The 27500-nt window shown below is 37.7% G+C and overlaps 2 protein-coding genes across 2 annotated transcripts in view; both read right to left on the bottom strand.

Annotated features, from left to right (window-relative positions):
• LOC136826180 (collagen alpha-1(VIII) chain-like) overlaps positions 1 to 2217 on the bottom strand; it is a 156549-nt gene extending 154332 nt beyond the window's left edge. The window contains exon 1 of the mRNA XM_067083231.1: positions 1423 to 2217. The gene's annotated coding sequence lies outside the window, so the exon portion shown is untranslated. The remainder of the gene's footprint in view (positions 1 to 1422) is intronic.
• A 10718-nt stretch (positions 2218 to 12935) lies between these two features.
• Positions 12936 to 27500, bottom strand: part of LOC136826179 (uncharacterized) — a 19359-nt gene continuing 4794 nt past the window's right edge. Inside the window, exons 2-4 of the mRNA XM_067083230.1 lie at positions 15918 to 15986; positions 14436 to 14569; positions 12936 to 13925 (exon numbers count right to left, since the gene is read on the bottom strand). Of these exons, the coding sequence (XP_066939331.1) occupies positions 13403 to 13925; positions 14436 to 14569; positions 15918 to 15986 (726 nt within the window). The 3' untranslated portion in view covers positions 12936 to 13402. The remainder of the gene's footprint in view (positions 13926 to 14435; positions 14570 to 15917; positions 15987 to 27500) is intronic.

Below are 27500 nucleotides of genomic sequence, written 5' to 3'. Positions count from 1 at the left end.
GAGAGAGAGAGAGAGAGAGAGTTGTTGAAGATGCTCCCAATGATGAAGCCAATGACTTTGTTATTTACAGGAGTGTGGTGCCTGAAGACAATGACTGTCACGAGGAAAATAAGATTTATATACAGAATACACACACACCTACATATATATTATATATACATATATATTTATATACACACACAAATATAGTAAATTTCCTACAAGTACAGAGTTGTTAAAGTTTGAATGTGCTTGGAAGAGGAAGAAGTCAAGACCAAATTCGAGCAAGACTAAGGTTATGAGGGTACGTAGAAACCAGGAAGATGAAGCAATGAATATTTTCATGGTTAGTATAAGAATGGCCGTGATTCGCATAACTAATTGCAAGTAAATACGAAGTCGTGAATTTAGTGTGGAACGGCTGGTATTTGCGGATACAGCGACTGGGGACAGTTCAAAGCAACGGCAGAAACTGGGGATAAAATACTGAAAGCTGAGAGTAAACGTGAGCAAGAGGAAGGGAAATTGGTAACATGATAAAGCAATGAACGTTGATATGAACGGTGCAAAAATTAAAGTGGTTCACTGAGGTAGCCGCTGTATTAAGGAATAGTTTGAGAGTCAATGAACTGGTAAGGAAAGGAAACAGGGTGTGTTCCGTCGACAGAGAAGCGAACTGAATTAGAAATACTCAGTAATTATGCCTTGAAAATCAGGGCATGCACCCACCACGATCACCTTTAAATTTCTATCTAATAAATCTGCTTAAGAGAAATACACGTACATTTCCCGGTAATCCTCGCGTCTACTTCAAGCTTTCCCTGGCATTCTGCCAAGCGGCTTCTCGGCCCTGTCATTACATAACGTGGTTCGAGTAATTTTGACGGGAGCGCAACACTATCTGCCGTCTGCATCTATTCGACTTTGGGCAGAATAAATAAAAGTATTTAGTTAGTATTCTTTCCTAAGTACTCTTTCTTCGAAACGCAGGTGCGCTATGTATATATATCTATGTATACATCTACATAGAACAGTTTCAAAGAGCTCCCTTTTTCGTTAAAGAATTCGAAAATGTAAGGAACGACAATTACCGTAATGACAATGCTTTAAATTAAATTCACTCGTAAATATATATATGGCATCGGGTAAAACAATGTTTTGTACAATATAAGTTCGCGCTTATTCGTCCATTTCACATTCTATGTACTTGAATATATATATATATATATATATATATATATATATATATATATATATATATATATATACGTATGTGTAATTCAATTTAAAATAAAAAAACAATTTCCCTGACCACCGATATACTAATGAAATTCAATGCTCATTAATACATCGATTTTATTCCCACTCAAACTATCACAGCCTAACGTCAAATATCACCCGGATCATTCAACTGGAAGTAAACAAAAGTTCCTCCCGACTCACCATAAAGCCTTGTGGTCGATCTGGAGGATGACCCGCACTCGACAGCCTTCCCCACTCAACACAATCCTCACACTGGACCTCCGAGAAGGGAACCTTGGGATTGGGACGGCAGCCAAGAGACTCCCCTTCAAGCAAGCTGTCCTCCTCCTCCTGACGGACAACAACACAGCAGACCCCTCGCCGAGAAACTGCTTGTTGTTGACGCTGCTGCTGCTGCTGCTGCTGCTTCTTCTTCTTCTTCTTTTGGTTTAACGTCCGGTCGGCTTCGACGCTTTTCCTTCCCCGTTGCACCGCGATCTTTCTTCATTAACGTCACTCCTTAAGGTGTGATAGTGGCTGAGCAGGACTCGGTGAATCCACACATTAAGCGACGACAACAGAAGACAACCGATGCGATTCTCGCTGGATTTTGAACGAGGCTCGGCGATCGCGCTCGCTGGCCGGCGCTGCTGCTGACCTTAACCCGCGCTCTGCTGATGGTAACCTTCGTTGTTGTGATTTCAATCAGTGGCCACAAAAGGGCGGCCGTTTATTGCTCGTTAGTCTGGAACCGGCGATTTGTACTGCATACTTATTCGTTTTTATTTCCACGGAAGTCTCTAAATAGGGGAGATGTCGATTTGTCTCGAAACAAACAATCAAGTAAAACAATGGAAGAGTTTATACACATGCGCACTCGCACATATCCACCCAAAAGAAGAAGCCGTGATTGGTTCTTTTATAACTTCTAATCAGCCAATCACCATCCCCTGTTGCCTCGCAACGTGTTGGAGCAGCGTTGAGCAGTCGTTTGTTAGTCTAGAGGCGTCTGGCACTGCCACGCTAATAATATTCGAGCCTGGCACTGATTTACCCTTTAATAAATCACTTGAATATATGAATATATGAATGAAATTTACAGTCTGCGAAGGCTCGCCAGACCTTAAACAGATATTGGAAGTGAATAGCCGATGACGTCGAGGTCTTCCAGGACGGTGATTGGCTGGGGGTCGTCTAGACCGATTGGCTATGTTGGAGATCCATCAGCTACAAATACTGTAGACGCAACAACATTCAACAGACGAACAGTATAAGAAAGAAAGAAAGAAAGAAGGGAGGAAAGAAAGAAAGAAAGAAGGAAGGAAAGAAAGAAAGAGCTCGGATGAAACGAAGAAGTGGGAAGTGAGATGGCGTTCTCGAGTGAAACTAATGGTTTCGTCGCGTGTCTGATGATACAAGTAATAAGGCAGTTGAGGCTCATCGTCTCCGCGATGATGTCAGCCAAAGGCTGCTCGTTAATTGCACCCGTTGAAGTGAAGACCATCCGCGACAACTTGATAGATTGCGCTAAGTGATGCTCAACTGTTCTTACATGGCGCACCGAGTGGCGGTTTCTACGATAACAGCAAATGCATCAGATAACCGAATGCCAGTTTCGTGTTTGGATTATCGAAGCAGAGGCTCAAAATAAGTCGGCACGAAGGTTAAGGGGTTGGTGATCTCGAGCTTTTATTTATTTGAAATGTATCTGTGTTTGTGCGTCAGTGACGCTTCAGTCGAAGTTTTGAATCTGCGCGGTCGATTTCTTCATATAGAATACTAAAGGGACAACGATTTCTTTGTTGTAAAGGAATTTTTAACATTTAATATGAATCATTTCGCTTTTCTCGTTGTTCCTTTCTTTAAAAATATATATATAATTTCTGTTTTACATATTGTAGAACTAGGAGAGACTAAAATAGTAAAGAAGACGTGTTTGTATAGGCCTATACACAGACAGACACAGACTTACACATAGTCAAGAGACACATGATCGATCCTACGGACAAAGACAGCTTGAACCCGTTTCCTGAAAAAGTCATTGTGTGTTGACTGAAGCAGTGATGAGAGCCTCCTGTGTTAGTCGACTACTGTGGGTCGCACCCAAGGTTGAAAACGACCTACGTAGCAACTCCATTTCCCAAACATTCTTGTGAACTGGAAGTTTTTCAACAAACACACGCACACACACATACATATATAAGCTACATAATATATATAATATATTATAGATAAAGAGCATTCGGCTCAAGTTTGCAAGGTCAGTGGTCTGGCACCAGCCTGCCACTCTAGTCAGCAGGAGGTAAAAAAAAAAAAAAAGTGCATAAAAAAGCAACCTAATTCCTAAAATCTTGATCAGAACAGGAAGGTTCTTTGCCTCTGGCGATACCCTCTTAAAAGAGAAACAAGGCATATGGTGAGATGTGTATTATATATATATATATATATATATATATATATATATATATATATATATATATATATATATATATATATATATATACACACGTACATACATACATATAAATATATATGTATAAATTTCATACTGGTCAATATTTTTACACGTTGCTACGTTGGTCGCAACCCGAAAGACTTGCATTTAAGAATTCTTTGTCGTTTACTTTTCTAACGTCATTACTGAGCTCAAAATAAAGTTCACAAAGAGACTGCATCTCATTTGTATGAACTTGCGGTTGCTGAATAGCCTCACAGAAATTTAGCTAAAAAAAAAAAAAATGCAGTTGTAAATCACGGAAATTGTAGCCATTCTCATTTGCTTAAAATTATACCCTTGAAGAATTTGGTGAATTAGCAAGCAAGGTCAACACAAGAAGGTAACCAGTAGCCTCTAAAAATATACAGACAGACTAAGTATATGATCATCATTTCATATAAAGGAAAATATAACACATGCTGAGCATAAGGTCACATCAAATAAGAAAATGAATAAGGAACAAACTAGTTTTCCTTTTTTAAATGGGAAACTTGACCAGAATACGATCTTGAACGCCTCATTAAATGAGAAACAAGACAATAACGTAATCCTCAACTCCCGATTAGAGGAGAAATAATAAGTTTGAATTCTGAACGCCACGTTAAATGCAAAAATTAAGTTTCAATGCTCGTTAAATGAGAAATGCTACTAAATGCATCCACGAATTCTGCATATCATATGTAACAGACCATGGCAAAATTACGACTGACGTTAAAAGTGTTTCAAGCAAAGAAAATGACAATTCTGGACGCCTCTTGAAACGAAAAACCTAAAAAAAGGTTGCCGACTCCTCAAATGAAATGCATCATAAAAAATGTAATCCCGAATTCCAGATTCAGTGACAAATATGAATTAGGCAACAAGATACATGACAAAAAAAATCTTGAACAAATTAAATGTGAATCATGATAACGTTCTGATCATGAATTTCATATTCAGTGGAAACCATGATTAAAAAAAAAGCCGCCCCAAAAAATAAAACTCAACCCGAAATCTACTTGATAACTACAATCTTGGACAAAAATTCGGCCCAGAACCATAATGTCAAAAATGTAAATTTAAATGAAGTTTCAAATAAAAAACACGACAAAACTGTGATACTGAACTCTAAATGAAAAACAAAAAAGGCCGTCTTCACTTCTGCAATTAACGGAAAACATAAAATACAGCTATAGCCTCCAAAGAAAAAAAAAATTTAAATATTCTGAACGTATGAATGAAAAGTGCAAAAATGTAAGTGTCACCTTCGTGAAAAATTTCAAAAATGCAAAATTGCAATTCTTCAGTATGTTCACAAGATGACACAAAATTCCCTCCTTTACTAATAACTACGCAATAAATTAGAAATTTATATATAAAAATACACTTCTGAACTCCACATTAAATGAGAGCCATTATGACAGTGTGGTGCTAGACATATCAGCAACGATAAAGTTAAGTATACCTTAGTTTAACCAGACCACTGAGCTGATTAACAGCTCTCCTAGGGCTGGCCCGAAGGATTACATTTATTTTACGTGGCTAAGAACCAATTGGTTACCTAGCGACGGGACCTACAGCTTATTGTGCAATCCGAACCACATTATAGCGAGAAATGAATTTCTATCACCAGAAATAAATTCCTCTAATTCTTCATCGGCGGGCCGGAGACTCGAACGCGGGCCCAGCAGAGTGCTATCCGAGAACTTTACCGACCCGTCCAACGAGGAACTAGCAACAATAAAAATGTATATGTGAAGTTCCTAGTAAATAGGAAGTACACTTTGAAGTTACTCAAATTCAAATGAAAGGTATGATGCAAAAACAATACTCAATACTGCAATAAATTAACTACGTTACAAAGATACAACGTGAAAGTACTTTAAACCGAAACTTAATCAAAATCTAACCTTGAAATTAGCACTGAATTAGGAATATTATTGAATGAAGAAATACCATCGTGAAATTTTTATTAAATCAGAAAAAAAAGAGATAATTCTGAACTCCATATGAAATGAGAAACTTTGGAGAATTTTATGAATAAGATATATCGAAAAATGCTACCTAACCCTTCTTCTTCATCTTACCTGCCCTTGAGAATGTGTACACTAAACTTATGATTTATTTAGTATCCTGTTTATTAACAATAATACCATGAGGTAATGGAAATTACACACTATCATCTCAGTAAGTAGGATTTAAGATGCATTTGGAACAGGCACCGCATAGCACTATCATGGGTAAAATCGTTTCTACCCTTAATGTGAGATACAAACAATTCTTATACTAATGATCGTCAAACAAGGATATTGTAATAGTGATTCCTATTCCCAAATAACTTCTAATAGCTAAAGTAATGGACAGAGTTATAAAGACTAAATCATAAGCATGGATAGTTATTAAAAAAAAAAAGTAAATGAAGCGGAGAAGTTTTTTCGGCGCAATCGAGTTTTCTGTACAGCCGCTACAATGTATGATCAAGGCCACCGAAAGATAGCTTTGGTATAAAGTTGTATGAGCCGCTTCCCATGAAACTTTAACCACGGCCCGGTGGTTATGGCTAAATTTAATCTTAAATAAAATAAAAAAAAAACTACTGAGGCTAGAGGGCTGCAATTTGGTATGTTTGATGATTGAAGGGTGGAGGATCAATATACTAATTTGCAGCCCTCTAGCCTCAGTAGTTTTTAAGATCTGAGGGCGGACAGGAAAAGTGGGGACAAAAAAAGTGCGGACAGAACAAAGTGCGGACGGACAGACAAAGCCGGCGCAATGGTTTTTTTTTTTTTTTTTACAGAAAACTAAAAAATGAGAGTAAAGATGCAAGTAGCAATTCAAATTAGAGCTCGAACTTCGAAATTCATCCATCTGGCTAAGTTATACAAAATAGGAAACTAATGCTTCATGAATAACAAGAACAAGTTAATTTTAATTTTTATAAAAGAATTTTGCAAAGGAAAGTCTTGCATAATTCACATTTAGAGAGAGCTAACAAGGTAAATTTTATCCGAATGCCAAAGTTTTTCAAAATAGATTAGTCACTCATTTAAATTTTGCCATCAAAGAAAACAGTACGCAGAGACTGATAGAAAATGTGTACGGTAAACTAAAGTAATTTACTTCTCTCTTTGCTATTCCGTTTCTACAGACGGAAACCATCCTCCCAGCTATTTGTGAACCCATAGCGCTGGGCCAAATAAATAATGAGAAAAAATGAAGACTACTGCCTTACCCATCTGGTTTGGTGACTACCAGTTTATGCGCAAAATGGGCGCCGCGTTTGGTAGCAGCCCAATGGGGAAGAACGTAAAATCATAAACAAAAATATCATAAACATAAAAATTACATACACATAAACAAAAACGGCAAATATTACGGTCGGCGACTGGCGAGAACCAGCCCAAGGTAGTAGCAGTTTTTACCAAATGTTCAACAATAAAATGCTCTCATGGCCCAAAATCTAAAGGGATTTTGACAAGGCCTGGCATACTGATCTATACTAATCTCTTCACCTGAATCTTCCAACAATTTTAGAAAAATCATCAACAGACGGGAAGCGCCGATAGCTATGCATTTCGGTGCCTGGAAGCAATAAGCGTACTTGAACTAGAATTAGTAAGATTAAGTCATTAGATAAAATTACTGAAAAAAAAATTGCGATTTCCTGAATGATACTGGTGCAGGTTAATATATCTATGGAAAATAGACATACTTTTATAATAATGAACGCCCAGCTGACTTCAAACGTAAAATACTGACAAATTGTTTGCACTGTGTCCAGCTAGCCTAAAGAGGGCAGAACACAAGTAAATTACAACCCAGGAACCGTAAAAATTCACAGCAAAAGTGCAGATGTATAGTGTGACAGCAAAGTTTTTTTTTTTTTTGGAGCAAGGAAAAAATAAAAGTATAAGTACATGATAATTAATTATTAAAAAGGAATTAGCACTTGAAATTGTGTCATTGGTTGAGCAATAATAACTAAACGCCAGGAGGCACTTCTAACGAAAACAAGTGTTGCAAAAATGTATCAGACTGCATCAATTGTAATAAGATTCTATGATATTTCAGCCATTAAAAGTGCAGGAAAGAAAAATCAACTCTGTAGGAATAATGCATCTCTATTGAAATTATCAAACTAAAACTATCAAGCTACACTTTATCTAAAGAATTAAGTTTATTTAAAATGTCATTAAAGAAAACGTCATAAGCGTCGTAAAAGAAAACGAAGTTATATGGTAAACTCTGTTAATTTGTTACGTCCCTCTAATCGACTACATTGTTTTCCAGAAATTAGGTGACATTGAGCCCTAATATGAAATAAAATCTATTTGTAGTACCATTCAATTATTTCATGACGGCATCTACATTATTCAACGTTTTCTGTCGGTGTGTTGAGGCAGGATTACGAATTTTGACTCTTCTATGCCAGAATATCCTAGATACTGTATATAAATATTAGATACAATTCAACAATGATTTCATAACTGATGAATTCGACTAACAAATTCACCTTAAGTAATGAAATGGAATATAACGGAAAAGATTAACACAAAAAACCCAAAGGAATCAACAGACTCATCATTAAAAAAAAATCATTAAACATATAAAAAACAGAGAAATAACTTTCTTGGCTTGTATGTACGTGCAAACACAACATCCATTGAACAGAGCAATATACGGGTTGCTAATCTCCACATGAAAAGGCTGATTTTGGTGACGTGGAACGTGCTAATCTATATGGCTCAGGAAGTCTGCGACTGAAAAGGAGCTGATATGCAACTGGAAATTTAGCTGGTACCTAGGACAGGATTAGGGTGACTTGACGGTATAATCCTACGAAGCCCACGAGCAGACATGAAAGTTGATAGGGTTATCAGCCTAAGACAGTCAAACAACTCCTTCGGAAACGAACTTTGTTTACTAAAGACGTCTGGAAAATTGGTAGAAATTCGCTTCATGATTTGTTCACTTCCATTCACCCATTTTGTGCGGGCTACTAGTTTGGCACTGAGGAGTGACCTAGCTGGGATTTCCTAGATACATGGTTCAATTGTTGTTGCTGTTTCACGCGATAGTTCGCAATAACTAATGTTAAAAGCGCGAAATCGGGTAGACGATCCAGTCACCACTGGTGATCTTCCAATGGGGAATACAATATGATGCTTTCGAAAGACCGGCGTCCAGCTGGTTTTCTGTGTGCCTTGGACTTACAAGAACTTATGATATGACCAAAGGTTTGACAATGAAACCATCTTTTAAGCCTTGGATATATCAATCAATACGAACGTCAGTTTGCATATAACAATTCAGGAAGCATCGATGTGTGGAAAATTCAAGTCTGGTTTGCCTTCGGTACAAGCTTCATTCTCCTTCTTTATCTTATGGGTCTGTGTTCCTGCAATTCTTTTAAAAAAGTTTCTCATACAGGAACTAGAGGGGTGAGGGAAAGGAGCCATTGTCCTCGTTCCAGTCTGAAATTGATGTACAATCTGACAGCACGTTGTCAGAGGATCTAGGACTCATTGATTTTCAAACTGGGTGCCGTGGCATGTCATGAATTCTGTCTTGGCTAGACCATCTCAATGAGCATTTGTACAAAAAAAAAAAAGTTTGCAGAAGTCTTCATATAATTATTATCAGTGTGTCTACTATAATATATTAACACACACACACTGTATATATATATACTGTATATATATATATATATATATATATATATATATATATATATATATATATATATATATATATATATATATATATATATATATATATATATATATATATATATATATATATATATATGCTTAAAGGTGATTATCATGTTTTTATGTTAGTCTGCATTCGTAACGCTTAAGTTTATCTACTTCTTCTGATATGCTTTTTGTTTGTACAGCATATTTCTGCATGTACGGTGTGCTGATTTTGGTTTGAGTATGGATGATATTTTATTCATTAAACAAGAAGTTAATTCATGCGATATGGTGGGATGGTGAAGAAGGGCTGCCACACTAATGATTACATTAGTTATGGTGCCATCACCAAAAACAAAGATTGAGAACCACTGATTCTAGGTGAACTAAAGTTGTCATGGAGTCTATCTAAGAGTGAAAAAGAAAGAAAAAATCTGTCTGAAAAATGTTACAGTTGTATCAGAGGCTTTCCATATTTATGATACCATTAGAAACTGGCCCCTAAATGTCTACACCATATCCTGCCCCCAAGTGTAAACCTGTCCCACTTGCTGGGAGTTTGACTACCACAAAGATTTTAATCATCCTTAAAAATGTCTGATGAACAAATAGAAAGAATGCCTTGAATTGTACACCAAACATGCGTCTTCTCATAGTATCCATGGACTGAACCTTGAAGAACATCTAGATTTTGCCTCAGGAACGAATTCCAGGCATTCAAGACCAACAACTTGGCAATCTCCCCTTTGAGGTAGGGTACACAAATAAATGCTTCATACAGAAAAATCAGAACACTTAAAAGGAAGATAATTTTAGTTTTTTTTTATCAATTTTGGGCCCCAGATTTAGCGCGACACTGCCAGAGAAATTTAAAACTGTTAATCTTGTATACATAAAATAAAACTATTCAAGATAGAATCGCCCCCCCAAAAAAAAATCGAAGAATAACTAACACGCATATGTTCGCTAGTACATAACAAAAGCATATTGTATATGGACTTCTACAAAATCACGGCGGTAAACAGCCAACACGGTGATGCTAACACACTTGTGCAAATAAAATATGGCCTTTATGACTACCATACAGTCGAGGGAAGACTAATATAGAGTAGACAACAAGAAAATTATAATCCGAAGTTAAACCTCCTCTACACACTTTTGAAAGAAACCGGAATATCCTATGAAAAACATTAAGTGCCTCTGAATGTACCCCTAATCAAGAGAATTATAGACCAAGGCTACGAAAACCATGGTACGTAGGCCATGGTTACATGTACAATGCCCCGCATAGAGCAATCTATGTATCGATTCAAGTTATCTACATCAAAGCCCTAAGATAAACGATTCAGAAAACTTACAAAGAACTTGAATGGTTTAGATGTGCCTACAGTTCTGGAACCTGCCCTCATGCTGCCCACGATACAATTTTATGTAATTTCTGTTCATATGGAAGGATGGTTTTTGCAGAGTTAGAATGACAAATGAATAGTTTAGGTGAAAGTAAACTCCCATCTTGATGTTCTGCATCCAAACTGTCTAGGATAATTCATAAATAATAGGCTTATTTTTATCATTAAATTCGATCTTCGTTTTTGGTATGCCCTCCTTTAAACGTGTTCTTTAAAAATTTAGTATTTTCTGCGAGAATGAAAAATGTTCATTCTTTTTAAAGTATACCTTAGTTTAACCAGACCACTGAGCTGATTAACAGTTCTCCTAGGGCTAATTAGATTTATTTTACGTGGGTAAGAACCAGTTGGTTACCTAGCAACGGGACCTACAGCTTATTGTGGAATCCGAACCACATCATAACGAGAAATGAATTTCTATCACCGGAAATAAATTTCTCTAATTCTTCATTGGCCGGTAGGAGAATCGAACGCTGGCCCAGCAGAGTGCTAGCCGAGAACGATACCAACCCGTCCAATGAGGAACTTCATTCTTTTTAAAGAAACCCAAAAAATTATAACTACTGAAATTTGCTGTAGGTACAAACTAAATCCCACATTTTTTAATCGTTTCAAACGTGAGGCCTTACAAACGTAAAGAGGTCGAGAAACAGGTCATTGCAACCTTTGTTGGCCGAGTTGGTTGAGCTTCAGACCGTCATTCGATGGGCCGGAGTTCGATTCCCGCCGCCGGCTGATGAAGAGTTAGAGGAAATTATTTCTGGTGATAGAAATTCATTTCTCGCTAAAATGTGGTTCGGATTCCACAATAAGCTGTAGGTCCCGTTGCTAAGTAACCAATTGGTTCTTAGCCACGTAAAATAAGTGTAATCCTTCGGGCCAGCCCTAGGAGAGCTGTTAATCAGCTCAGTGGTCTGGTAAAACTAAGCTATACTTTTTTTTTATTGCAACCTTTGTCTTTTGACAGCCGAATAAACGAGCCCGCCAAGAGTACTGAAAACACCCACGGCCTCAACCCCACCCTCCCCACATATATTGTGCTCCTCTCCTATATTTGTATATTCTACGGTGTTTCATGGAAACTAGGAAACAACCCCCGCCCCCCGGGTTCAACACCCCTTCATTCTATCCAACAAAGTCTTAATCAGTCTCGCAATCTTCCATCCTCACAGCTCTCAGAAACTACACTTTTCACCAACCTATCAACCTCCATTGTTTTTAAGCGGCCAAACTGCTCTGAATTATCTTTCTACCGAAGTAAATTTTCAAAAATAATAAGTGAGCAGCAGAACTGGCATGGACCAGAAACGAAGCTATATAGAGATCAACAATTATATAATCTTGAATCTGACTTATATTACTTTCTCGCTTATTTTACCGTATCAGCTCTATATACTTTTTTCCAATAAATAAGACAGCCATATGCCAACCTTTATAACACTTACCCCTATAGCATGAGATTGCATTCGATATTATTTTTCCTCTATAGTAGGTCACGTCAGTAAAAACTTTCTACAGCCAGAATTGAAAACACTGTTAGTGTGGTTCATAAAAATATAACTATACGTAAAAATTTTCATTGTACTTACATTAACTTCATCTCTCGACGAAGGATTTTCTAGAATTCACTCTTCATTAAATTAATGATTATATATTGCACTAATCACTTACAAAAGGTTAACTAAATAACGAACCAACCGTTAATAAACTACTGGTGTTGGCTACTGGAGTAGTTGTTTACTTTTGGTACGAAATCAGTTCTCACGAGGGACCAAGCGATTCTGACACAAAGGCTCGTTAACTAACGCGACAAACATGAATCTTGTTTTTTATTTATTGCAGTAATGGCTACAAGAATGATTGGGGTCCTTACGTTGTAAAGTGTCTACTGCCTCTTTTGGACTGCAGGAGCGTTTCTGTAAGCGCGTATCTGCCTTTCTTTAATTGGTCATCTGAAACCTTATATGAGAACTAGTTCCTTGCCGTTACAGGGTCCATGATCCTTGGGGAATATTTAGTTCCAAGTCGGGCAATCTCTTGATCAGCTTTTATCCAATAAATAATATCCATTTTCCTTATATCTAATCCGTTTCTTTATTTGGATGAGTATTTTTGGACAATAATACGAAGTCATATATTTACACGAATAAGTTTATTCGACGCAACACGAACAAATAAGAACATACACAATATGTATAAATGGTAAAAAAACTAAATATCTCTCTGTTTACTACAGTGAAAAAAGCCCTGATATTGAAGCGACATTGGCACTATGTTTATATTTATGAGTGTTAAGTCTGAGTTAGTATGTTTAAATGGCGAACTGACAAATCGCACCAGTTTTGCCAAAATAATAATGTATCTGTTTAAAATGTCTTCTGTTTAAGAGATAAGTTTACTATTTACATCACATTGTGTCAACAACATATATATAGTCTTTTTTTTTATGAAGGTTTCTTTTATCTTTCTCAATAAAAGAACTTCTTCCACTGCATTCGACTAAGTGAAGGTGAAGGTCAAGGGGGAAAGAGATAAAAAAGGGGAGACTGCGAAATTGAATTCGTTGGGAATCATTGAAATCTTGGGGTTCATTGTTTCACTTATCCTTGGAACCGGTTTCCTCCCGCCAATATGACCGCCCGACCGTCTTCCCTGGAATCATCGAAATCGCCGTTGATGATTCCTCCGTCGATGATACCTCCATCGATGATACCTCCGTCGATGATACCGCCATCTATGATGCCTCCGTCAATGAAGCCTCCGGTGGTGAAGCTCTGCTGCCCTTGGTTGAAATCGCTGCTGACGAAAGTCTGTTGCTGGACGGGCTGGAAAGTCTGAATAGGCCTAACTGTCTGGACTGTCTGAATCGGTCTAGGACTGAAGGTGGACTGGCGGTTGCGGCTAGGCTGAGGGGCGCTGATGACGTTGACGGCGGCTCCGAGGTTGGATGTGGGCACGACGTCGATGCTCTTGGCGAAGCCCTGGGCACTGGAGGCGATGTTGACGGTATCTGCAGCTTCCTGGCTAAGGGAGTTGCGGTATCTGGCTTCGACGGAGCTGCCTGGTTCTTCGCTGACTTCTGCCACGAAGCCAGAGTCGCCGTCGACGTAGTATCTGACGACCCTTTTGGGAATTAAAGAGAGATTTGAACATAAAATAACTGTCAGGGTCGCTAATGATTGATGGTACACTGACATTGCAATGAGGATAGGAAATGTCGCAACGATAATGAAAACGGAGCGAGGGAGAAGATTGCTCAAGCTGATTACGTTACAGTTGTGGCTTGCACAAGGGTAGTAGTTGATCCTAATGACTCAGAAATGACAGATAAGCAGGGAAAGAGAGAGAGAGAGAGAGAGAGAGAGAGAGAGAGAGAGAGAGAGAGAGAGAGAGAGAGAGAGAGAGAGAGAGAGAGAGAGGTGGTGAAAGTAACCAGAAATCGTCAGAGTATGAGCCTAGTCGCATTCATTTCTTACATGAAGAGCCCGTTAGGCTGACCTTAGTGATTCAGAAATGGCAAACAGTGAGAGAGAGAGAGAGAGAGAGAGAGAGAGAGAGAGAGAGAGAGAGAGAGAGAGAGAGAGAGAGATAGGTTAAAAAATAACCAAAAATCGTTAGCACTGATTCACTTACATGAAGAGCCCGTTAGGCTGAAGCCATCTGTACTCTCCCTCTGTGCGCCCTGACGGGGAGACCGATTCCTTGTGTTCCTTAACGTCGCCTGTCTCTTGCACGTTCACCCCGTACTCAAATTCGTATGGGGTTGGCTGGAGAGGGAAATAAGCACAAAGGGAAAATTAGGTACGTGACGTTTGGACTGGTTTTTGCGGGTTTAGTTCTTAATTTAAATTTGTTGAGGTTAATTTCTCACACCTCTGCAGTATTGCTTGCCTGTCGTAATCAGCTTCAATGATTTTCTTGATGCTTTTCTATTTAAACATACTTGATGAGAGCTTTCATATTATCAGAACCTGATTCTGCAACATTTAAAATGTTATCTAAGCTTTCAAATTTCTTCTTAATTTATTTTTCATTTTGAACAAAACGGGAGTGACGAAAGACTAAAAAATTTGACAGCATTCAAGAAATCGATGCATGAGAAGACGCAGTGTCTTGTGCAATGTCATTTTTCATCCACACCAGTTGCAGTGTCCATCCGAAAAACCTCTGTAGGTCAAGATCCCTCACTTAATTATACGAACAAAGCAAAGGAGCTAAGGTAAAAAAAAAAAAAAATGGCATATAGATATCATTTACCATATGCCGCATTTTCCCGCAATCCACTAAAATGAGCGAGCATTACATTGCGTTACCTCGGTAATTGCTTGCAATCAGGATTCAACCTTCCCGTTTTCATGCAACCACTTACTTCGAACCCTCTGTTTTTGCAGCGACGTCTCGTTTGCAAGCCACCGAACAGGTACAGGTTTCAAGGTCTCGTCTTTGTAACATGTTGCACGATTGAAAAAGAGTCGCTCGTCAGCGTAAACTCTCGCGTGCTTCAGGCTGAATCTGAATTTTGTTTAGTGAAAGGTAACCACTCAATACATTACAAAGTAAATTTTACATACTATTTTTCGTTTGTGTTCTTTCTTCATAGGTTGTCATGCGTATTATATTTCTGGCTAAAACATTTCGATGTCGTCTTTTCCCGTTGCGATATAAAAAATTCACTAAATTTCGGCCAAAACTGTTGCATTAATCCTTCCCACAGAGTTACCTAATTCCTCCTTATTTCTGTCAGTGACAAACAATTTCGGCAGAAATTGTTGCATTAATCCTTCCCACAGAGTTACCTAATTCCTTGTTTCTGTCAGTGACAAACAATTTCGGCAGAAATTGTTGCATTAATCCTTCCCACAGAGTTACCTAATTCCTCCTTATTTCTGTCAGTGACAAACAATTTCGGCAGAAATTGTTGCATTAATCCTTCCCACAGAGTTACCTGATTCCTCCTTATTTCTGTCAGTGACAAACGATTTCGGCAGAAATTGTTGCATTATTCCTTCCCACAGAGTCACCTAATCCCCTGTTTCTGTCAGCGACGAACAAATAAGAAAGATTAGTTGACAATAAAGCATACACCTCATCACTTAGTCATCAACAAGTACTCACCGGCTCGTTGTCAACTCCAAACTGTGGAGCAGCCCATGAGGTTGCCAGAAGGGCGAAGGCAAGGAGGACCTGAAATATGAAAAAGAAGAAAATCATTAGTGAACGAAAAGCACGTTTCCATGCTGTATGGAAACCCACACACATATACGAAAGACTAACTCATAAGTCTTTAAATATATGCAAATATTGATCAAATATGCACAAAATGATTACCCAGTACCTTAGGTACAAAACAACATCGTGCATAAATAACCCCTAATAAGCAACCACTCCGTGATTAGCAACGGACGTAAATTATTGTAATTATCACTGGAAAGGAAAAACCTTTTGTTCATTCCCATAATGCAACAATGCAACATCTGCTAAAATAAGATAAAGAAAATTTGTGTTGTCGAAGCGCTATTTAAAATACGCCTGAATCTGATCGAAAAATATCGAAAAATGATAAAAGCATGATGATAAAAGTTGTTATATATCTTCCACTGATTTTAAAAAGCAATGTAGGGGATATGAAGAACGTAAGCCTACAAGCATTTGCAGTAGAGTATATCATGATTTCTGAAGCAAAATGGTAATCTATATCAATGAGAAAAATTACTGCAAACTTGAACATAATTATCTTGGTAACAAAACCTATTTCTTTGCAGACGATACATTCACCTGTTAAACGTCAGCTATTTTTGCAAGTAATGTAGCCAGAGAGAGAGAGAGAGAGAGAGAGGATTGGGGGTGGGGATCCAGTCGGCAACTATATATGCTTAATCAGACGCCCCTTCCTTTTCACATAAAAAGTGGTCACAGGATTGCAGTCTCATGCTGGGGTCGTGTGGGCTGAGATATCTCTCTCTCTCTCTCTATCTCTCCCTCTCTCGTCTTCCTTTACATCTGAATGCTCCCATCCTTCCTTCCTTCCCTTCCTTTCTCTCTCTCTCTCTCTCTCTCTCTCTCTCTCTCTCTCTCTCTACGCTTCCTTGATTTTCTCTACGTTCTTGTCTTTCCATGTTTTTCTTATTCGTTCTTTGTTTTTTGACTGGTACAGTAATAATTTTGTAGGTTTTTTAATAATTTTTAAAATTATAATCAACTAATTAATTTCTTTGTTTATACACTTATTAAAAAAATTATTTACCTATTTATGTTACGGTTTTTTCCAACCCTTCCTGAGCGCTGTAAAAGCATATGCGAGCAAACAAGATACTGAATCGCTATCAAATTAGTATTAAACTGTAAAACAAGCAAGCAATACGTTCTGTTGCAACACATTTACCTAAAGCCACTGTAGAATTCATTAACAACAGGTAAACACCGTTTTTGATGAACGGACACTCGAAAGAAGTATCACGTTATATTTCTTGTACTAATTGTTTCCATGGATTTACATACAAGCCTAAAAGCCGTCTACGTAACTGACAAATACTACGGTTTCAATTCAAGCAGCATAACCCTCGTACGTTCCCTACGAGAAACGGAAAATCTAATGGAGAAAACCAAGTTCTACATACTAGACTTTGGAAAAAACTAAACTGTGGAAAAAAACCATCCATTAGGCTAATCCGTTTAAAAGCAGTAAAGTGAATATATGGCTAAATTATATAGCCTCTGATGGTTCAACCACTAAACTCCATGGGCTTACCTAAAAGACCCAGTGGAACGCCTCTCCGGATATCTGGCCGAGAATCACCATTAACTTTCGGGTTCCCCGCACAATGATGAGTGCTTCTCAATGCCCTAAAGATCAGCTTCCTTTCCTTAATGGAAGTCAAATAAAGAGGCTTTATCTCTACTCTGGAGTGGGTATAAAAAGAGTTATGGTGCCCACGCCGGCCTGGCTCTTTGCCTTTGGAAGGGGTTATGAGGCCCTAAAATGTGGAGGTTGTTAATGAGGGAACTTAATGAGCGAGGTGGAAAGTTCTTCCCGATTGTATTTCACGCCGTAGGTTGGGTAGACTTCAAACATATTTTTTTATGTCGGTTAAATCTTGATGTATGAGGTTTTTTTTCATTGGTTGAGGGGAGTTGGCTCGTTTTAAACTTTTGATTTTGAAAATATACTCTATATGTGTGCGCTGATGTTTCCTTGAAAGGGAAGTAATGAAAACTTTTACCCGTATACCGAGAGAGAGAGAGAGAGAGAGAGAGAGAGAGAGAGAGAGAGAGAGAGAGAGAGAGAGAGAGAGAGAGAGAGAGAGAATTAAAGGAATGAACAATCTAAAACGAAGCTAGCATACTTTCAAAGTTTTATGCAGGGCAATGACGTTCCATATAAAACAAAATTCTGCCCTATCATCTGGTCCTCACATAACCCTTCACAATTTCTGTGAACTGATAAATAAAATGCTAAATTAAAAACATCGCATAAATGTCAAAACGAAAGCATACAAGGTCATCAGATCTATAACAAATTTCCGTCCGCCTCTGAAACAAATGTCACTTTCACTACCCGTCCTTTCCTGACCTTGCCACTGTTAAAGAGAAGATTATCTGATGACGATAAATTAGGGAGAATCTCATTCTGCTAACGTCACTTGTACCAATGAGGTTACCAAGTCCGAAAGTGCACTTTGTCAACCTCAACCGAAGAATTTTTCCTTAATTTCAAACCTGTTTACAATTGGTAACGTAAGACCATTACTTCTTTTATGGAAGGTAAAATTCTACGAAATATTCAGATGGGAAACATCATGTAAAATGGAAAAGGTGTCATGACAGATTTTTATTTTCCCCAGGAAAATGCACTAAGGGAGAATTAGCATAAGAGTCCTCGATAATAACGCAATATCTAAGCAAGTGTGCACAGAAAGTGGCACACGCACACAAACACACATACACAAACACACACACACAAACATCCACAAAAGGCTTGATATTCTCGAACGTATGTAAGAGCATCGGCTGCACATACACAAGTCTTGTTGAAGTCCCCATTTCTCATTAGTAATTCAAAGAGATGCCTTGAGGGAAATCCCACCTTCCCACCTCTCTCTCTCTCTCTCTCTCTCTCTCTCTCTCTCTCTCTCTCTCTCTCCCGGGTTGAGAGTGAGGCAGTGAAAGGCTACCCACTACCATTCATATAAAGAGGCTAAACCAGTCGACCCTATCCGTAAGTTGTTTCGTAATAACTTGCTTGATCATTAAAACCTCAAAGGTTATTACTCTGAGAATGTATAGAATTCCCCTTCTCTCTCTCTCTCTCTCTCTCTCTCTCTCTCTCTCTCTCTCTCTCTCGTTCGTGTGTTTTTCCTTTCACGCATTGTCCCATTTCTTGCAGATTCATTCCCATGATTTGCCATTCATCATTATCCTTTCATAAGATACCTCTCTCTCTCTCTCTCTTCCCTGTTTGCATGTTTCCTCTCAAACATTGTCTCATTTCTTGCATATTCACTCCCATGATTTGCCATTTAACATTACCCCTTCATAAGATACCCCCAACCGCTCTCTCTCTTTCTCTCTCTCTCTCTCTCTCTCTCTCTCTCTCTCTCTCTCTCTCTCTCTCTCTCTCTCTCTCTCTCTTCCCTTATCATAAGGGAACAGGAATCACGGTCCTAATGACTAGAAAGTACGATGTCTGCGTGCTTGGAGCCCAAAAGATCGGAATGCGATTGTTTCACTGGTGGACACCTTGAAGCTTTTAACGAAGAAGAAAACAACGGGTTGGATGAAACATTCCGCCGTAATCATCGATTGTTAGCGAATCGCCAAGCCATTAAAATCAGGAACAGGAGGAGGGGGAAGGAAGAAAAGATGATAATTCGTAGGATGATGAAAGGGGGAAAAGAGGATAATTCGTAGGATGATGACAGGAGATAAGAAGATAATTCGTAGCAAGAGGAAAGGACATAATAAGATAGTTTATAGGATGATGAAAGGAGAAGAGATAATTCGTAGGATGATGAAGGAAGAGAAGAAGATAATTTCTTAGGATGGTGGAAGGAGAAAATAAGATAATGCATAGGAAGAGGAAAGGACATAATAAGATAGTTTATAGGATGATGAAAGGAGAAAAGATACTTCGTAGGATGATGAAGAGAGAGAAGAAGATAATTTCTTAGGATGATGAAAGGAGAAAAGAAAATAACTCTTAGGACGATGAAAGGAAAAAAGAATTCAATTCGTAGGAGGATGGAGGAGGAACAGAAGACAATTCTCAGAGTATATGAATATATGATCGTCGTGATAAGCGGAGAAAGGTGTATTTAGACAGAAGAGTTTATGAAAGCGCATGATTTACATACTGTGAACAATATTTTATGAGGCAAGAATAGTACACAGACCGGGTATTTTGCAAAGCTTCTAAGCGGCAATAAATTGTGTGGAATAATTTATTTTACTATTTTTAAAGTTAAGAGCAATGTAAGTTAAATAGATGGGAAATGAATGAAATTTATATATCACGTAAATTCCTCGGGGAGTCGCGAGTGTAATTAATGTCCTGAAAAATATGAAGCCTGAATATGCTTAATGTCATTCCCTAAAATTCCATATTTTTCTTTTTCATTTTCACAGCAAATGACCACCAAGAGGAATATCTATAAATAAACGACAACATCCCCAAAATAAAAATGCATTTTGAACTGAATAAAACCGAAAAGTACACGAAAGGAAATTAAAAATAAAAGAAAGGAATGTTTTCAGACACCATACCATTTCTCACCGACAGAAGAAGAAGAAGAAGAAGAAGAAGAAGAAGAAGAAGAAGAAGAAGAAGAAGAAGAAGAAGACGCGATCCCTCCCAATCCCGAAGGCCGCCATCGTCACGATTCGAATGTTGACGGAAGGAAAGACCGAATGACGGTCGTGATTACACTGTTTATTTACTAATTTTGTTTATTCCTTTTATCTACTTTACTTTTTTAATGGATTTGATATTACCGATAACAGTCTACTTTCGGGAATGCAACAGATTTGGATTCTGAAATTCGTTTTCAAAATGTCACTATTAGGAACTTATTACGTTCACGCTTTTGCGTGGCATCCAAAGAATTTATTATTAATTCTTGTGGTGTCATGTACACTCTTCGGTAAAATGTTGAGAGGGACCTAAGAGCAAAGGACCTTTAGTTTTTACAAACTCCCTTGGTCTTCAAATCCATTTTAAAGTATTCGAAAAGAACAAAAATCGAAGGAACTGTAGCACTACATGAACACGGTTCCCCGTCTAAAAGTATTAGTGTGCCAAACGAGAAGAAGAAAGAAAGCGCATTGCAAACAAACCAAAACACCTGATCGCTTCGGTCAAGCGGCCAAGAGGAAGTTTACACGTCCTCTCAAATGCCTGGTGCTTGGAGAACGTGTGGCGGCCAAAAGGGAGTGAATGGGCCTATTCGCATCTCATATTGACACGGTCAACATCCTCGACTGACTATCCAATCCCTTGCCGAGTCTGTTCGCTCAAGGAGAGATCCTGTCCGCCCGAACTTTCACGACTCTCCTCCTGCCCTCTCGAGGGATGTCGGTCAGGATGGGTAGCATTTGCTACGGTAGAAATGTACTCACTTTTGATTGTTCTGTTAATGCACAGCTTTCATTGTTTCGTTGTTTGCTCGGGCTCGTTTTTTCCTTATTTCTTGCGTTTTGCGTTGACCATTAGAGGATTAGCTGTTAAGATAACTTCATTCACACGACTTCTTTATTGTATAACATAGACAAAAAAATAAAGGATAATTTTAATGGATTAGAGTAGCGGCTCATACCAAGGAATAATCATACAAATAAATCGCATCCCCATTGTTTAGTATGATTAAAGAATAATTTATTTGCAAAAAAAAAGAGATAACTTTATGAGAGAGAGAGAGAGAGAGAGAGAGAGAGAGAGAGAGAGAGAGAGAGAGAGAGAGAGAGAGAGAGCAACTAAAAAAGATAAACTGAATGTACTATTTGACCTCAGATGCACAGATCATAAGACAAGTACACGTTCATACGAGCCTTTCTAAGTAGCAGGCCATCAGACTAGACTTATTTTTCGTAGCAACCCTTTTTCGGGCGACATCAACAAATGGATTATGTCCAGTCACATGTCTCTTCTCAAGGCTAAAAAGACAATGCTGTCACTTTCCCCTTCCTTGCATTCCAAAGCCGCTCTTCTCTCCGGTCCGGATATCTTCTTATTTCTTCCAATCAAGGTCATATTCTCTGCTGTCTTCTTCATTATTTTTTCTATTCTTTGCAGTGTTTTTGTTTATTTATTCTGTCTGTTCGTATTCATTTTGATGTTTTTAGCTAGTGTATCGGTCTGCTGAATTACTCATGTTTCTTGTGAATGTCTCATGTTTCTCTATTAATGTCTGTTTTACCTGTTTATCTGATTCTCACAGAGACCCCCAGTCCTTTTACTTTACAATGGCGTCCGATTCGGGTCTCCTCAATTATCAGCACTGCAATCTCCACGAAGCTTCACTGAACTTCCCTTTCATTATCTCGGAGAAAAACAAGAAAATGACTTCGGTCAAAAAAAAAAAAAAAAAAAAAAAAGGAAAAGTTCATGGATCCTTCCCTTCATGATAAAAAAGGGGGTGGAAAAGAAAGAAAGTTTGATGAGACTTCCGCCACCTTGATGAATTGCAACGGTCTAACATTTCCCGCCAAGTGGCGGCAAGACTGAAAGAGAAGTTCGAGGGGTGTCGTCATTTCCCATCGTCTCCGCTTGCGCTGCGTCATTACTCTTCGGATTAACCAGACATTTCCTTTTCTGGCACCGTGTTTAGCATTCCAGAATGGAGGATTTATCCCACAGGAAAATATACCACCGCTTGCCCCTTCATCTGCTACGCGTTCATCTATCCACAACTCCAGATAGGTCTGTGTCCTTCCATTCCTACCCTGTAATCAACCTAAGTAAAGGCACATGATTCTCTCCCATCCTCCTGGGATACTTCCAAAATCTCTCCATCTCGGCTGTCGTCAGACCATCCATAACGAAGTCCCCCATTCATTGCCCGTAGGACCTTATATGGGCATAGGGGCCCTTTCGGAACATTCAGCAAAACAAGACCTGAGGGGACCTTGAAAAACGACTAATGAATGGGTAAGTGTGAGAGGGTTTGTCTTCGTTAACGCTTGTGTGAACTGGACACTCTCATTTGACTAAACTGTGGGAAAGCTTGGGCTGAAGCGTGAATGAAAATATGACGATTTTTAAGCAACTAAGAATTTTGAACCGTTTATTCTTTTAATACTATCATTACTTTAATTCCTGTCAGTCTTTAACTAAATTTGTTAAAGTAATAAAAAAAAATTCAATACTATACTCTTTCGGCTGCTCTATTCATTTTGACAACCATGTGCTTCTGTCTATTTTTGCCACCCTAATATCTTCCCAGCTATTGTGGATAAGAGGATTTACGAAATTACTCTTTCCAACTTGAATAAAAAATACGAAGTTACACCCTTCTTAACTAGATTAAATCACAACTTTAGATATCCTACCTGTGTTACGCTAAATCCCATAATGCACACTCGCACCAAAAGAAAAAAAAAGAATTAAGAAGACAAAAAGTGGCTGTTGGTTCCTCAGTCGAGTGAGGAGCAAAATGACTACTTTTTATAGACTAGTTCATCTGCGGCCTAAGGTCACGCCTCAATACAACTTTCTAACACAATGCAGAAGAGTCGTACACAAAAACCGCGGAGACTCCCCTGGTCTCATCCTTTCGCTTCTTCTTCTTCTTCTTCATTCAGAAGGCGTTTAGAAACTGGGACCTAACACTTGACCTTTTCCCATACTCATCTTCGGCAACTTTTTTTTTTTTTTTCTCCGCTTCCCGGGTGCTAAGTCACAGGATATTTCGAAGAGTGGCTGATATTTCATCACCGGGGTTAAAGAAAGTCGATTTTAGAAAGGCACAAAAAGGAGAAAGGGGTATACGATATCAGATGCCTGGAAAGTGAAAATAACAGATTGCAATCTCCTTTTCACGAGGCGAATGGCAGATTTTCGGTTGGTTGTTGCATTGCAAAGAAAAAAACGAAGTTGGGCAAAGCTGAGAGGATTATTGCAATGATATGTTAAAAAAACTTTAAAAATCTAATTGACTTGATTGCAGCAATACTTCCGCGTTCTTAATTGCGCAAAGATCAAAAGGTGCTTAGGAGGTCCTGGGTGTTTCTCAGCTGACAATTCATTTCATCCCTGGAATTAGATAATTGCAACTCTTCTTTGTAAGTACTCACAAACAATAGCAACGTAAAACATCGGCTTGCAGAGTCTTTTAGTGATATCAAATTACATACTGTTTATACCGGGATTCCTTCTCTACAGTCGTAAACATCATCTCTCTCTCTCTCTCTCACATACACACACACCTCACATTTAATATCTACAAAGCTCTCTTATAGACTGAATCTTTCTAGAATTATTCTAGCAATTTCTTAACAGCTTTTACTTCATCTCTAAAGGAACTAAACCGCTAATATTTTAACTGACCATTTCTTACATTTTATTTCAATTTTGAGAGTAATAAACATTTTTAACATTGGAAAAGAAAAACAATTTTACATAAAACAAATACCTTAAGGACCATCATCACTAAACAAAACAATTTCGTAATTCTATTCTTTATATAATAAAACTTTAGTAAAGTACAAAATTGAAGACACGTAAGCAAGACCAAAGAAAAACTAATTTAAACGTTACCATCGCAAAGCGAACAGAAAAACAAATAAATAAAAAAATAAGCAGCGACGCATATCGGATTGTATACACTGAACCGCCGGGTACGCGGGAACCAGTCCTTTCACTCAGCTTACCTTCAATTTCCCCTTACCCATTATTCCTGTCACATCGAACCCTCCCTTTCATCTATTATGCATTTCCTTAATACCCCCTGGGCACTAGAGCCGAGGGTTGGGAACGTCTCTGATGACCCAGTGTCAATTATCTTCGGTTACATGCATGTCAAATGGTGCTTAGGTACTGGTCTACGCTTTCACTTGATCGTAGTCTAAATAAGAAATCTCTATTGTTAGTTTTATTTTCAACAAATAATGCTCATACAAATAGCAAATGAACAAAAGGAAACCCAGCTTATAATAAACATGTATAAAGGCAAGAACACCTTCGAATATTTACGTAATGGGCGTGTAAGCTTCAGTCTGTCTTGTAAGCGCTCAACCAAAGAAAAGTTACAGAGAAAAGTTACAGAAGGGTACAGTCTTAAAGAATGAAAAATATGCATTTAGAAAGTACATTCAAATTCTACCATCATTTACCAGCAAATACTCCCCTTAAAATTTATCTTTTTTCCAATATTTACGCCCTTAAATGTGTACAAATTCTACCGGAATGCAAGAATAAATGTGTGCAGGTTAAACTTTCTTTGCAATTGCAGACGCTTTCATCGGAGTCCAGGGTGAGATACTCTCGCTGATAAAGGTGGCGAGGGGATTGAATTCTTATTCTTGGTTCGTCTCACATTTCCCTTGTAATAAGAGAAAATATACACACACACGAGAGAGAGAGAGAGAGAGAGAGAGAGAGAGAGAGAGAGAGAGAGAGAGAGAGAGAGAGAGAGAGAGAGAGAGAGAGAGAGAGAGAGAGAGAGAGAGAGAGAATTGACTGTGAGGAGATAATGTTGCTGAGAATAAGTTCTCATGAATGCATAAAGTAATGAGAAACTATACATGTTCAAACAAACCACATACATACATACACATATGTATATATACAGTATATTATCTATCTATTTATCTATCTATCTATCTATCTATATATATATATATATATATATATATATATATATATATATATATATATATATATATATATATATATATATATATATATATATATATATATATGACTGCAAGTATTTTCTCTTATAACAGAATTCCATCTAATAAAAGGGGCCCATAAGAACATGAAACGGTAGAAAGTTAATGCTATATATTTCGGAGACAACTTGCCTGTCGAGGGAGGCAGTTGTCTCCGAAATATACAGCATTAACTTTCTACCAAACTGGCGTATTTATGGGCTCTTTTATATAATATATATGTATATTATACAGTATATATATATATATATATATATATATATATATATATATATATAGTATATATATATATATATATATATATAATATATAAATATATATGTGTATGTGTGTGTTTGTGCAATAAATAAATAAATCAGCACCAGTTCCAGAACAGAAATCGAGTGGTGTGCAGAACTCAATCTAAACAACAAAAAGAATTCCGCAATATCTCGAAAAACTCTTCTACCAAGCCACGTGGAAAAAATCAGAGAAAAAATCCAATGTCCATAATCAGACTACAGTTAAAGGAGGCAGAACCTCGTCGCTGAAAGTGAAAAATAGCAGGAAATAAAGGGCGTGACGAAGAGAGGAAAATAGAAATTAAAACATTCAAATCCTTCCCAAGGTTGTCAATGAAGTACGTATTCTCAGAGGGGCAAATGAATGATGAACCCAATGACTTTCTCTCTCTCTCTCTCTCTTTCTCTCTCTCTCTTTCTCTCTCTCTCTCTCTCTCTCTCTCTCTCTGTATGTGTATGTGAATGTGAAGGCTTCTGCGTTAGTATTTTCCCATCTCTACATGGCTGGTTTTCCCTTCAGAAATGTACTAAAAAAATCAGATGCGTGATGATGGCGGATGCATGTTACACTTACTTTTTTTTTTATTTTATGGCTTTTTCTCACACATATCATTTACGCCGCTCTTTATCGCCGCCTGTGATTTGTCTTTCTGTCGATTGTTATTTTTGTGTAGCGTATACATTTGGGAATATATATATATATGTGTGTATTTATATACATATATATATGCGGATGAAATGACTGATGATTGTGAAGACAATCATTTCCTCTTTTTATTTAAATTTATTTCCTTTGAAATTTTACTTAAATTTATGCTAGGACAAATCATTCCTTTATCTAAAAATGTGTATAACTGAAAAATATCCAGTTATTCCGGCCGTTATTTTTGTGTAGCGTATACATTTGGGAATATATATATATATATATATATATATATATATATATATATATATATATATATATATATATATATATATATACATATATATACATACATATATATATGACGATGAAATGACTGATGATTGTGAAGACAATCATTTCCTCTTTTATTTAAATTTATGTCCATTGAAATTTTACCTAAATTTATGCTAGGATAAATCATTCCTTTATCTAAAAATGTGTATAACTGAAAATATCCAGTTATTCCGGCCGACTTACTGAAGATAACACGAACACAAACGAAACTTTAATTTGAGTGAGCTTTAAAGAATAAGTAAACTAAAGAATACATTAACTGAAGAAGCGACACAAAACCGACTAGGTTATCATAACAGATTACATATCTTTCAAAAACGACAACGACTATAATTACCAAAGCGACTGCACAAAAGCTGCTAACAGCAATTGCACAAATCCACCGCAGGTAAACAAGCGCACGCAATATTCCGTTCTTCGAACAAACAAAAGCTTACCCCAGGTGCTCTACCGAAGAAAAAAAAAAAGACCTCGCTTCAAGTGAGGATGCAGCAAAAGGGTGATACTTGGGGCCCATTATAATTAGGGAACGTGACACCAATGGAAAAACGGAGA

The sequence above is a fragment of the Macrobrachium rosenbergii genome, chromosome 40 (assembly GCF_040412425.1).
Source record: "Macrobrachium rosenbergii isolate ZJJX-2024 chromosome 40, ASM4041242v1, whole genome shotgun sequence".
NCBI classification, from domain to species: Eukaryota; Metazoa; Arthropoda; class Malacostraca; order Decapoda; family Palaemonidae; genus Macrobrachium; species Macrobrachium rosenbergii.
The sequence above is the reverse complement of the archived record's forward strand: the minus strand, read 5'-3'. Positions and strand labels throughout refer to the sequence as shown.